Source organism: Micromys minutus (genome assembly GCF_963924665.1).
Source record: "Micromys minutus genome assembly, chromosome: 27".
NCBI lineage: Eukaryota > Metazoa > Chordata > Mammalia > Rodentia > Muridae > Micromys > Micromys minutus.
This window is the reverse complement of record NC_137962.1, coordinates 28,188,545-28,201,663: the sequence shown is the minus strand read 5'-3', so window position 1 is coordinate 28,201,663 and position 13,119 is coordinate 28,188,545. Positions and strand designations below refer to the sequence as shown.

The following is a 13,119-nucleotide window of genomic DNA, read 5'->3' as shown; positions in this document are numbered from 1 at the left end:
TGTGACCTTCTCCCTTGGAGAGAGTGCAGCTCCTATGCTCTCCCACAAGGCTATACGCAGTCTTCCCTATTCTCACAACAGAGCTCTTGTGTGCCTTCCTATAGATATCATCAGATCTCTAAGGTACAAGCCTTGGGCACTTTTCTCTGTGTACAGAATGATGAACTACAGAGCAAGTGAATAATAAGGCAGACAACCATCCTGTCTCCTAAAGAATCGCCAGCAAAGTCTTATGCAAATGTAGGTTACTGTGGTAGACATTAGCATCACGCCATTTTCACTTTGCGAAAAACCATTCAGATGTTTGAAAAAAAAAACTTACTCTTGTGATTTTTGTTATACAAAGCTACAAGCTTATGTCCACATTCCTTGTACTATTTAAAAACTCAGCTAAACTTTTAGGAGAGCTCCTTGGTGGGTTCAGTTACGCAGCACTCCAGTTGATTTCTTCCCCCTTTGGCCCATTATCTAAATGTGTTAAGACTGTTAGATATGATTATGTAATCATATTGCACGCTCCTTTCATGCATCCCAAAGTAATTGCACAGACATGTGTGTTTACACACATAAACGTTTGATCCAAGGCTTGATCCAGAGTGTTGGAATATTGTTGTGTTCTCTACATTATTGTGAGGGTCTGTGGCTCAGCAATGTGTGTGTCTCATCCTGGGTCATGTGACCTATGGAGGAACAACTCTCGGCTTCGAATACAAATTTCTGCATATCTCTGTGGTTATCAGGGACTGGGGAGAGGAGTGGAGAGAGGAGGAGTCAGTCAGTGAGTGGGTACCTCACAGTGAGGCTCTCGTTAGATAAGAACTCATCAAGAAGCCAGAAGAAAGGAATGTGGAGTTTCCACTGCAAGAAGATTATAAATTCAAGGAGATACAGATGGATCCTGGCTGCTTTAAACATTTCTTTACATCGAAACAGTACATAGTACCCCAGAGCTATGTACAAATTTTTGCCTTACGTCTCAGTCGGAAATATATGTGTGAAAGAATTTACCTTAAGTTAAGTTTAAAACAATAACAAAGCAACAAAGTCTCTCCCATGAAATGTGGTGGTCACATGCTGGTCTGTGCTTTTATAGGGTGAGATGTTTGCAGGTTTCATCTCAAGAAGAACACAGTTGTATAAGAGGCTGACCCTGAGACCATTGTGATAGCTAGAAATACTATAGTGTCATGTACTGGAGATGCCCAGTTGTTTCTGCATGAGGATTTGAGAAGTCAGAACTGACCTAAGCAGCTACGTCTTTGGTCTCACTGGACCAGCATACTCAAGACACACAACAGTTTCAAAAAATCTCTTTGATGTAACATACACCATTGTGTCATAAAGATCACTTTACTGATTTAATCTATACTCTCATGCCATTAGATTTATTGATTTAAACACTGCTACATAGGTAAATGCATCTCAGGTTGTGTGGATAAGAGTTTACAGAATGTCTTGCCTTACTTTAGGTAATTTTTTCAACATTCTGGTGTTGAACGAAGTACATGTGTTTGTGGTGAAAGCTGTCCAGCAATATCCTGAGAATGCAGACCTACAGATCTCTGCTCTCAACTGTTTGGCGCTCCTCAGTAAGTCTCCTTACTAACCAGGAACTCCTTTGCTCCTTTCAAGTGCTGAGGGTTAAGGGGCTTCTTTCCAGTCAGGAAGATGCTCTCAGAGCACCAACAAGTCTTCCCCACGAGACGGGCTCTTTAGGTATGGCCTATGTTGGAACCACAGGCCTGAACTTCCACGTCTGGTACGGTGTAGAGTTTTAATCTCTCCTGAGATCAGAGCATTGTAATTTCTACTGCAGGATTTGGCATCTCCTCTTTACGTGGGTTATCAAGAACCAAGCAATCACACCAGATGGTCCTTCTCTAGGTTATCTAGGGTGCTAGGCAACCGCCTCCTCACACGATGAGACAGCAATTGCGCATGTGTAAAATTTTGAAAAATTGCTTCATGATTATTGAAGGTAGTTAGTAAAGAACGTTCTGTTGAGAGCATTCAAACCCTGCACTTCGGCTTGGCCGTTCAAGCTGTTGGTGCTGATATGCATGTTAAAGATGTATATACTTTGCAACCCCATAAGAATAACAGTATCAACCAACCGGAGCCCCCAGAGCTCCCAGGGACTAAACCACCATCCAAAAAGTACACACAGAGGGACCCATGGCTCCAGTTGCATATGTAACAGAGGATGGCCTTGTGAGCCACAATGGGAGGAGAAGCCCTTGGTCCTGTCAAAGCTCGATGCCCCAGTGTAGGGGACAGGGTGAGGGAGGTGAGAGGGGATGGGTGGTTGGGTGGGGGAGCACCCTCATAAAAGTAGGGAGATGGGGATGGGATAGAGAGTTTCTGGAGGGGAAACCGGATAAGGGGATAACATTTGAAATGTAAATTTAAAAGAAATCCAATAATAAAAAAAAGTTGGTTTTTAATTTTTTTTAATTTTTTAATTTTTTATTTTAAGCCGAGACTATTTTCTTAAACCAAGACTTGGAGGAAAGAAGTGAGGCTCAGGAGCACGGTGATGAGGACAGTGAGAAGCTTTTCTGGCTGGAGCCCTGCTACAAAGCCCTGATGTGCCATCGGAAGAACAAGCATGTGCAGGTGGGACACACAGTCGGTACCCTGGTCTACGATTTGGCTTTCCCATCCTCGCTCTTCTGATACATCTTTCTTCTTCCTTCCTGATCTAGGAGGCTGCCTGCTGGGCACTAAATAATCTCCTTATGTACCAGAACAGTTTGCATGAGAAGATTGGAGATGAAGACGGCCAGTCAGTATCTCTCTGCGTGTCCTGATAGGAAACCCGGTTCTGTTCCGGCCAGTGCCTAGAAACCACTGCTAGTTTCTCTTGTCGGAGTTTAGGCTTTAGCGTTGTTGCATGTTAGTGGTGGGTATATATATATATATAATTTTGTCTAGTTTTCCCACAAGACAGGTGTGGCTCATGCTGGAATCACGGGCCTGAGCTTCCACATCTGGTACGGTGTAGAGTTTTAATCTCTCCTGAGATCAGAGCATTGTAATTTCTACTGCAGGATTTGGCATCACGAACCATTCAGTTATTTGTGAGGAAACCAGCACCTCAGTTTTCTGGCTGACTAGGTACAGACGCATGGTAATTCACTCCAGCCGAGCATATCCACAGAGCCACTGGGGTGCTGGGCCACCAGCCAGGCTGTTGCTTGTGTCGGGTTAGAAACCCCCTCTGGCAGGGCCCCTCTGACAGCAGTACGGACCTATATTCCAAGAGAGGCCTGATTGCGTAATAGCCCACTGCTGGTATAGAAGGACTTAGTGAAAAGCGCTGCTTTAAAACTTTTATCTGGGGAAGAGATAGTGGTTCTTGAAAACTAAGATAAACCAGGAACCTAATTACCCTGAGCCAGCAACCTGACAGGAACTTGTGTTTGGGCAAGTTCAGGCTGCAATTTATCATCCCAGTTCATAGAGCACACATCTGGAAAATATGTTATTATATTATGTTATATTACATTTATTTTCACTGTCTCTTAAGTCAGCTCAGTTTCTTTCCCCCACTTTAGTGCCTCCTTTCTGTTAATCCCTATTTCCCCCTTTTATATTTTTCTTCCTGGCACCTCATTTTGCAATTTTTTTTTAAAGAGATTGTCTTCAGCTTCTTGGCTGCTCATCTACCAACGCCTTTCCCTCATCCCGCTTTCCTGCTTTGTGACTGGCAGCTCCTATTAAGCATTTTAGTTCTTTGCTTTACATTTTGTGCACCTAGTATGTTAATGTTTGTTTGGCATTTATAAGGCTTGCAAGGGTCATTGTTTGGTTGCAGCCCTCTGCAATGACATTCTTAGGCACAGTTTCTTGTTGCCTGTTTTTATTTACTCAAGTAAAACGTAGTCCAGAATTGCTACATGGAAAACTAAAGAAGCGAGCAATGCATGCATTTTACTTTGTCTCCTGCTCTGAGACATGGGAAGAAATCCTGTGTGTGACCTTTGGCCCCTCCTAACCAGGATATAACTTTGTTTTTATGCCCGCCCAGTGTGATTTGCACCATAGCAACTTTGTAGCTGTCTATCTCTCCCTAGCTGTTACAAAGCCAGGTGTCCTTCCTAAGGCTTACAGGCTTCTGAAGCATCAGAAGTATTAGTGTTGGACAGGCTGGAATCTAGCATCTACCTATGGTGTAAGCTCTATTGTGAGTGGAGGTGGGGAACAGCTCGGCTTCCATGCCTGCGCTGTCAGAGTTCACAGGCAGCACCCGTGAGTATTCGAGCTGGAGGCTGCTGCGGACTGAGATGCTGTTGGCTTTTTGGCAGGTTCCCCGCACACAGGGAAGTGATGCTGTCTATGTTGATGCACTCGTATTCCAAAGACGTCTTCCAAGCAGCTGCGCATGCTCTGTCCACTCTCTTGGAACAAAATGGTAAGGGGGAGTACTGTGCTTTCTAATACAGAGGAACAACTTTGTATTGTTTTCATATAAGAGCTATACATTCTGAAAATTTCAAATATGCAGATGTGGCTAGCTGAGGTGTGTGTGTTGGTATATAAAGGGTACAAAAAATAAAGCTTTCAGGTAAATGTTTTTCAGTACTTCTACGAATTTACTCATTTAGGACATACATGATACATACTTGGAGAAATTGGAACATTGTATCCATTTTAAATACACATTATCTTTTCTTCCTTATATTAATACATGTATTTATTATTATCATCATTACAATTTCAATAGCTGTGTGGCTTTCATATATACATGTGTATATATGTATATATATATATATATATATATATATATGTGTGTGTGTGTGTGTGTGTGTGTGTGTGTGTATAATCTATTTTAGGAACCAGTTTCTATTGATTGACTTTTAGCTTACATACCATGGGAATTTTTAGAGTCCTCATCGGGCCTATTTTCCTTTGAAAAAGATTGCCTCTATTTTTTTTTACATAATTATTCATTCTTCTTAAACTTTATAGACATGTTACTGTTTGCTGTAACAACAGAATTCAGTTTCAAAAATTGATAATATTGTCCAGAATGAGTTGCTTTATATTTATGATTTTATTGAAAATGACCTTTTATGTGACATTCCTGTGAGCAGTCCAGCTTTGCACACTTACGGAGAGAGTAGGGGCTCTCATACCTTGGGAGGTCCCTTAAGCGTTAAGGTCCTGCCTCAAATTGCATCAGATTCCTGACCCTATAAACAGGACACTTTGCAAGGAAAACTTGTCTGGCACCAGGAAGGGGGACTTGGCAGCTCTTATGGGATATTTTTAGGCAGTGAAACATTAAAAAAAAAAAAAAGGAAGATGAATCTGAGACACAATAATGTCAGCACCACCAGATTTGAGTGGTAAGGCTGGTCTAGTGATGAAGACGGGCCTCCCGCAGGCTCACCTTTTCAGTTCAAATCAAGAGGAAAAGCATCTCCCCCACCCCTTTTTTCTCTATCCTCACCCATCTCTCTGGTGTCTTTTTAATAAAAGGAAAGCCTAGTCAAATGCATCGCATGCCTGTGTGAGAGTATTAAGAACAAAGTTAATTAGTTCACACTGAATCCCCACGTTTTACAAAGGCTTGGAGTAGCCAGACCTGGGGTGATGACAAGGCCTGTCTCAGGGCTGAGTCATCACAGGAGCTGTCACACAGCCATGGAGTCTGGGCAGGGATTGCATTGTGCACAGCTCCCCAGAGGAAGTGGAGCTGGTTGCCAAGCAACCATAGTGTGGTGGGCCTGCGGGTCTTAAACATTAGGGAACTCTGTCAGGTCCCACAGTTGGTCATCAAGGTTTTGTGACTTGGAGTGATTTCTTTATGGCCTCTGGGGGACAAATGACCTTGTGAGTCAGCATGGCCTCTGGGATCAGTTCCTGTCCTCTCTTCATGCTCCCACACCTTTGCTCCTGGCTATCTGCTAGATGTCTTTAGATGCCCTTGCACATCCTTGGCTTCCTGGTATAACAGGGTAGAATCATAAGTGGCCTGCTGTTTTGTTTTTGGTTTTGTTTTGGGTTTTTTTGTTGTTGTTGTTGTTGTTTTGTTTTTTAAGCGCCACCACCAAATTCACACTGTAAGCTACTTGAGACAGTGACTTTAAAGGGTGAAGGGATGGGAAGGGTTGTTTTTGGTAGTTTTTTGTTTTGTTTTTGGTTTTGTTTGTTTGTTTGTTTTTCCAGGACTGGATTGGAAGAAAGAACTAGGCTCTTACACAGGAATAGTGAGTGACACAGGCCAGCAAAGCCCAGGACTCTAGCTAAAGTGGGAAGAATGTGTATTCAGGGCCAACCTGGGCTAATAAAGAGGAAGAGGAATAAGGAAGAGGGGGAGGAAAAGAAAAAAGATGGCATCTTGGAACTAGGGCAGTTTGAAGGCTTAGACCCAAACGTCTTTTGTGATGATTTTCTCACTTAGTTAATCAGTAGAATGACTCGAGTTACCTAGTATTGAGTTTAGATTGTGTACTAGATTTCATAAAATCGAGGCCCTTGTGTTATGGCAATTAAATAAAAATGTTAGGCTCCGGGAGTCAAATTCTAATGTGGAAGCTGGACAAGAAGACTAGCTAAGAAATGTAATGCGTGTGGTGGGCAAGAGAAAAATCCAGCCGAGGAGGGTTTGTTCTTTGAATCAGAGGAAATGAAAAGTGTGAGTGGTCACTCATTTAAAGGTGACTACTGTGGGAGTTTTGCATTTTGGGATTTGCCTTTGCATGAAGATTATCTTTTGCTAAAATGGAGTAGGTAAAGGCAATAAACTTTCTCGGATACATAGAGAAACAGGAAAATGTTCTGTCCACTCTGAAGGGACTTCATGATGACTGCCCGTCTCCTGCTCGTGTCTGCCATTCTTGAGTCATGCCATTTTTGCATAGTAGTGATGGGGTCCATGAATAAAGTATGCAGCCCACTGAGATGTACAAAGTAGTTCAGGTTATCCCAGATCTGGTGGTTCCATTAGCCCTGTCAGCAGTGAGGGATGTGCCTCCACGCACCCGAGGCCCTTCTCCTGATGGGAGCCTGCCTCGGGTGTCTCTAGTCCATGTGCTAATGTCTTCCTAGCTCAGTGTAAGTCTGGTCGTTTTGTGAAGTTCAAAGATTAGACGTTCATTTAATTTTCATCCTCATTGTGGAAAGCATTGGCTACATGTATTGTTCCACTTAGCACTTCTTTCTTATGGGCTAAAATGCATTAATCACATTGATACCCGACTACTTTGCAGATCAAAAACATTAAATGGAAACTTCAATAAAGAATAAATATGAAAAGCAGAGAATGTCATATATTTGTAAGGTATAGGTAGCTATTAAGGATCTTTAAGTAGGCTAATGAAATATGTTATATATGTTCTCGCAGTTGTGAACTTTTATTACTGTAAGTAACTTGAAAAAAAACCTTATAGTTAATTTCAGAAAAATCCTGCTGGCAAAAGGAGTATATCTGAATGTCTTGGAGTTGATGCAGAAGCATGCCCATGCTCCTGAAGTGGCAGAAAGTGGCTGCAAGATGCTGAATCACCTGTTTGAAGGAAGGTACTACACATTCATATGTGTGTATATGTTTATATGTGTATGTATAGATGTGTATGTACATATACACATATACACATGAACATACATATCCATACACACATACACATGTACCTGTGCATACACACATACATATGCATGTTCATATACATATATACAAATATATATACACATACACATATACACAGAAATATATATTTATACCCAAATATATACACATGTACATATACACACATACATGTGCATGTACATATGCATACACACAAATATATACACATACACACATATACACACATAAATACATGTGCAATGTATATACATATATATATATATATACATATATACATGCATCTGTGTGTGTGTGCGTGTGTGTGTGTGTGTGTGTGTGTGTGTGTGTGTGTGCAGGACACTGATCCAGGCAGAATGTCATTCAAAGCACCTGTTGAAATGGACGCTACAGATGGCATCTGAGGCCAGACATTTCATGTGTCTCTGATATTCTGGAAATATTTTATCCAAGCATTAAAAAGTGTGAAGTGTGGTAGAGACTGCAGAAATATGGTGGAGGTTTGCTTCTGTGCTTCAAGCATGGTGTTAACCCATTTTGGGAGATAACAGTTATGTTGCAGAGCTGTTCATAGCTTTTCAGATCACTGTGCATGTGGGCATACAAAACTATAAAAATATGCGCATTGCAAACACCGCTCTCCAGAGTGAAGGCGCTATTCAATTATTATAATATATTGTTTCTCGCCATTCTTCCATTGAAATTTGCTTTGGCCCCTCTTCTTTTCCTCGCATTCCTTTCCCAGTGATGCCCCATTCACAAGTACTTCATGGTCGGCCTTGGTGACACTGTGTCTAATCAGTGGTACAAAAGAGGCCAGACATTATTACCTGTGGTGGAAATGGTGGGAGAGAACCAGAGGCTTACAGAACCTGCCAAAACCTGAAACCCAGGCAGCTGTCCCCTCCAGCAATATATTTCCAGTATATTTTCTCAATCTATTAAACAAAGATACATGATGACTCTGGCATTGTTTGATTGATATCAAATGGAAAACAGCCACATGGGAAACAGATATGGATAAAAATAAATCATCCAGGGTACAAGACTATAGATGAGGTAGCTCTTGTTTGGCTTGTTGTGGGACACTCTTTCTAGGGACTAGTGAACAAATGTGTCCATTTGCTCTATCTTTTTCTAAGTGTTGAGTCTACAGCAGATCAAGTAAGGATACCACCAAAGTCCAACTTGGTGAGCAGATGAGATTTATTGGGATTACTTTTACAGGACTATGGGCGAGAAATGACTCAAAGACAGCATCACCCCAATATGGGTGACAGCTCACAAAGCTGGGGACCTAGAGCACACTGCTCAGACAGGGCTCAAAACAGCAGGGTGCAAGGGCTCCTCTTTCAGAGGGCAGGGGAGCTGACTCTCTTCATGCAGCTGGTCTACTCTGAGAGGCTTCTGGGAAGCTTTGCTGGTGTCTGTCCTTTTCAGGCCTGGGCTGCCCTAAGGGAATCACTTAGCAGTCCTTATAGCTCATACAGGCTCAGGAGTGAGAAGCCTAGTGAATCTTGTCTGTTTCAGGGTTCCTGAGGCGTCTGAGTAGTTTACTCCCTGAGTTTAATGAACTTTCCTTCAGGGTGGGATGTTTCTGCCTCTTCTGAGCACATAGTCTTAATGAACTTCCTCCTACGTAGAAGGTTTTGGTCTCAGAGGAAGCTGAATGGCATCATTCCTGATATGAGCCAACTATCAAATAGCTGGGCTTTGGGATTCTTCTAAAAAGAATGAAACAGAAGGATCGGGTAACAGTTTCAGAAGCTTGGAGTTTAGGGTATGAGGTTTAAATAAATTTGTTTTTATGAAGGATTAGGATAAGCTTGGTGTATTTTAACTTATCAGTAAATCCCAGCTGTCAGCAATATGGTTATTATATGAGAATAATGTTAAGATGTGTACCGAAAGCCTACAGACGTGTAAGGAATGGAGTTACTTGTCTTTCATACAAGTTCAGCCAATCTATTCTCAGACAACCTATCTCTGTCACATCTCTCTTTTTCAAAGGCTGTTTTTGAAAAAAAAATCAGTTGTGATATTTAAGCGTTGGTTTTGATGGTTTGGAATGCATGTAGGCAAATCCCAGTTAAGAAGTTAAGAAGGCACTGCATGGAACACTGCCTTCCAGACAGACACGTTTCCTCACCTGTGAAAGAAGAGAGGCTCAGATGTCTTGGAGAAGCCGGGAGTTTAATGAGAACTAGTAAACTCTGTATAAAAGTCAGGCGATGCTAGTCTGGAAGAACAACATTAACGAGGTGCAGGACTCCTGGCCTTGCCTCCTCTAGTTAAAGGATTTTGGTACTTCCTCCTTCAAACAACAAGGTTTTGTTGTCTTATCTGGAAAAATGGAGATGTGCACATCTTTCTGGGCTGTTGCCAGTGATCCACATACTGACCAGAAAGATGGGGTTACCTTCAAAAAATAAAAATAAAATAAAATAAAAACCAAATCAAGAGATTTCCAGGCAGGTCTAATACTTGAGGTCAGAATTTAAACTCTTAAAGTTTTGGTTAGCTTCAAATGCATCTTCCTATAGATTTTTCTAGTAAAATACTTTGGCTCTGGTTACCCATATTGGCTTCAGTTTGGTGTTTGTACAAATAAACCAGGTTGAACTATTTTTTTTTTTCAATAAACCATTTCTGTCCCTAGTAACCCTTCTCTGGATACAATGGCAGCAGTGGTCCCCAAAATACTAACAGTGATGAGATCCCACGGAACATCTCTGTCAGTTCAGCTGGAGGGACTGAGAGCTATCTTGCATTTCGTGGTGCCAGGTGAGTCACAGAACTGATTGTACTAAGAGGCCACCATTTAAATAGAATTTTGCATTTCCATGAAACACTGTTTTCTAGGCCAAGCTTAAAGAACCAAATTCCAAACAACCACACGCAGGTCCTTCTGCCAAACCCAAATTAGATTTTATGAAAAAGGATGATGCAGATGAGTTCATAAGAATATTTAGCACTTCATTTCCATAGAAATAAACACAGTGTAAAATGTGGACCTTCTGTCTCTAAGGACTATTCATCTCTGATACTTCTTTGCCATTTCCCTTGCCATCAGCCATGTTTGAGGTCAGGCTAACACAGAACATACTCTGTCAGCCCTCCTCTGTTGCTTCACTGCCATCCTTGATGAAGTAGTTAAGTTAGCTCTTCTCCGGCTGAGCCACATGGCCCTCCCTCATTGCTTTAATGACCTCCTACTGCCTGGCTTTCCCCAGCTGTCACCTTGTCTGCCCTTCTTCTGACTCTAACACACCTGCCCCCACATTCTTTCAGCACATATTATTAAAGGTCTCATGTTCTGAACACAGCAGTGCTTTAACGGGTTGAGTGGCACAGGGAATGAGGGCAAAACTACCAGGAGCTCAGTAGGCAGACGGAGAAAGGATTACCACAGTGAACAGCTTTGCTGCAGACAGAGGTCAGGCAGGTTTGAATATTTTCATGTATATGTGCATTTCCCACTTTTGATTGTATGCATCTCCATGAATTTAATGAAAGTTTAAATTTCTGAATAGTCTATTGTTGCAGTAAATAAAATTGAATAAACTTTTATCCCGCACAATTAGGGCCACATGGCACATGTGGACCTGGCTGCTACTATGCCACACAGCAAACCACCCTTTCCACTCAGTCCCCTAGGCAGGTAGTTACCATGTCTGGCACACACACATCTCACTCCACAGGCCCTGTGTGCTCATAGAGCCAGATCCGCATGCTCCAGCTGCTTCTCAGCGATTGGTTTCACACATTGTCCTCCAAAGCCCAGTAAAAAACATGACTCAACAATCAATAATTTATCAAATAGATTTATATGTTAATTTCTCAATCCACAGTCCATTCACAATAAGCGTTCAACCAGTTGACAAAGATGTAAACCGCCCACCTAAATAAAACAAATTGACCTATAGAAATCCTTAGAAATGATTCTATCTACCCAAAGCTACTCAGAGCCACATGAATAGATGGTTCATCTTGTCTTCCATCTTGATTCTCCTTCCTTCTCCTCTCTCTTGCCTTACAAAAACTTTGTCCCCACCCCACTCTCTACTGTCCAATCATGTATCACCTTGACATCAACCTACAGTCAATGTTTAAACTTGTATTTTGTACGTATAGGTCTAAACTGTACTCATACATACATATGTATACACACACATATATAGTGTATACACACACATACATACGCACACACAGCAACAATGTGAATACCGTTTGGAACTATATAAATTATTTTTAATAATATGCATTAATAATTGGGACCACTACCCTGTAGTTCTGTGGCCACATTTGCAATTCATATCAATGGTGGTGTTATATAGGGTAATTGAGTGGGGACTCATGTAGGAGAGTTGATGGCAGTCTAGGGAGATGATGTAGTGAAAGAGGTGGATGTAGTGGATGAGGCAGATGCAGAGAGAGTAAATTTGAGAGATAAGTAGGGAACCACTAATATATATTTTTTGGTTGCTCTTATATAAAGTTCCAACTTTTTTGAAATCCATATTTATTCCTCATAAAATAAAAGTTTACTAAGCCAACTATTTTCTATAGTGTCTAGGGGTTTTCTCTTTAAGAATTAAGAAGATTTTCATAGTGAGACAAGTGTCTTAAAAGAAGAAACTCAATAATTTTATTTTTAAAATCGGATACTTTGAATAAAATAGCAATCGATCTGTGTGTTTTAAATTATACCATTTCCTATCCACCACTGGCAGTTAATCTTACTTCAAATTATATTATTATTTTTTGAATTTTGTAGATGTAGTAAAGCAGAACAACAATTTCACACAAACCCCTCCTTTAGTATTTGAGGTAAGGTCTTACTATGTAGCCTGGGCTGTCCTGGATCTCACTGTGTAGAGCAGGCTAGCCTTGATCTCACAGAGCTCTGCCTGCCCTCTCCCTTCAGAGTGGTGGGATTAAAGGCATGTTCCACCACGGTCAGATTAATAAACTGTTTCTGTAGTCTTTAGTGCTTTCAGTTTATTCCTTTGAGGTAATGCTTGGATTCTTAAAGAGCAGCAAAAACCTTCTAGAACCATGCCCATTCATTCATTAATCTGTTCTATTAAAAAAAAATACATGTTTTGAATATGTAATTATTTTATTCAAGGTTTTCTGTGTATGCATGTGTCTCCAAGTTTACATAAGTTTACATACAATGCACGTGGGCACAAGAAGGGGTTAGCAGTTGTGAACTGCCTAACATAGGACCTGGGCACTAAGGTTGGGACCTCTGGAAGAGCAGCCAATGCTCTTAATCTCTGAGCTGTCTCTCTAGCCCTGTACTGTCTCTTAGCATGATCATAATCTGACCCTGAAGCACTATAGTTAGTTAATAGTTAGTTAGATGTTTATTGATGTTTTTTATTTAATGATAAATTTAAGGCTACACAATACATATTAGTGAACACAGCATTGTGTGTGCACATTAATAGACATGGCATTACCATCTGTCTCTTTTACTCCATGATGCTGCCATTTTCTTTGCAATATATAGATGACAAAAC

The 13,119-nt window shown here is 41.2% G+C and overlaps 1 protein-coding gene across 1 annotated transcript in view; it reads left to right on the top strand.

The window, feature by feature from the left end:
• The window catches only part of LRRK2 (leucine rich repeat kinase 2), a gene marked incomplete at its 5' end in the record, with an annotated part of 130,195 nt that overhangs the window by 22,355 nt on the left and 94,721 nt on the right, over window positions 1–13,119 (top strand). The window contains 6 exons of the mRNA XM_080939254.1: window positions 1,470–1,589; window positions 2,477–2,616; window positions 2,706–2,785; window positions 4,308–4,414; window positions 7,398–7,527; window positions 10,251–10,375. Coding sequence (XP_080795380.1) covers window positions 1,470–1,589; window positions 2,477–2,616; window positions 2,706–2,785; window positions 4,308–4,414; window positions 7,398–7,527; window positions 10,251–10,375 — 702 coding nt within the window. The remainder of the gene's footprint in view (window positions 1–1,469; window positions 1,590–2,476; window positions 2,617–2,705; window positions 2,786–4,307; window positions 4,415–7,397; window positions 7,528–10,250; window positions 10,376–13,119) is intronic.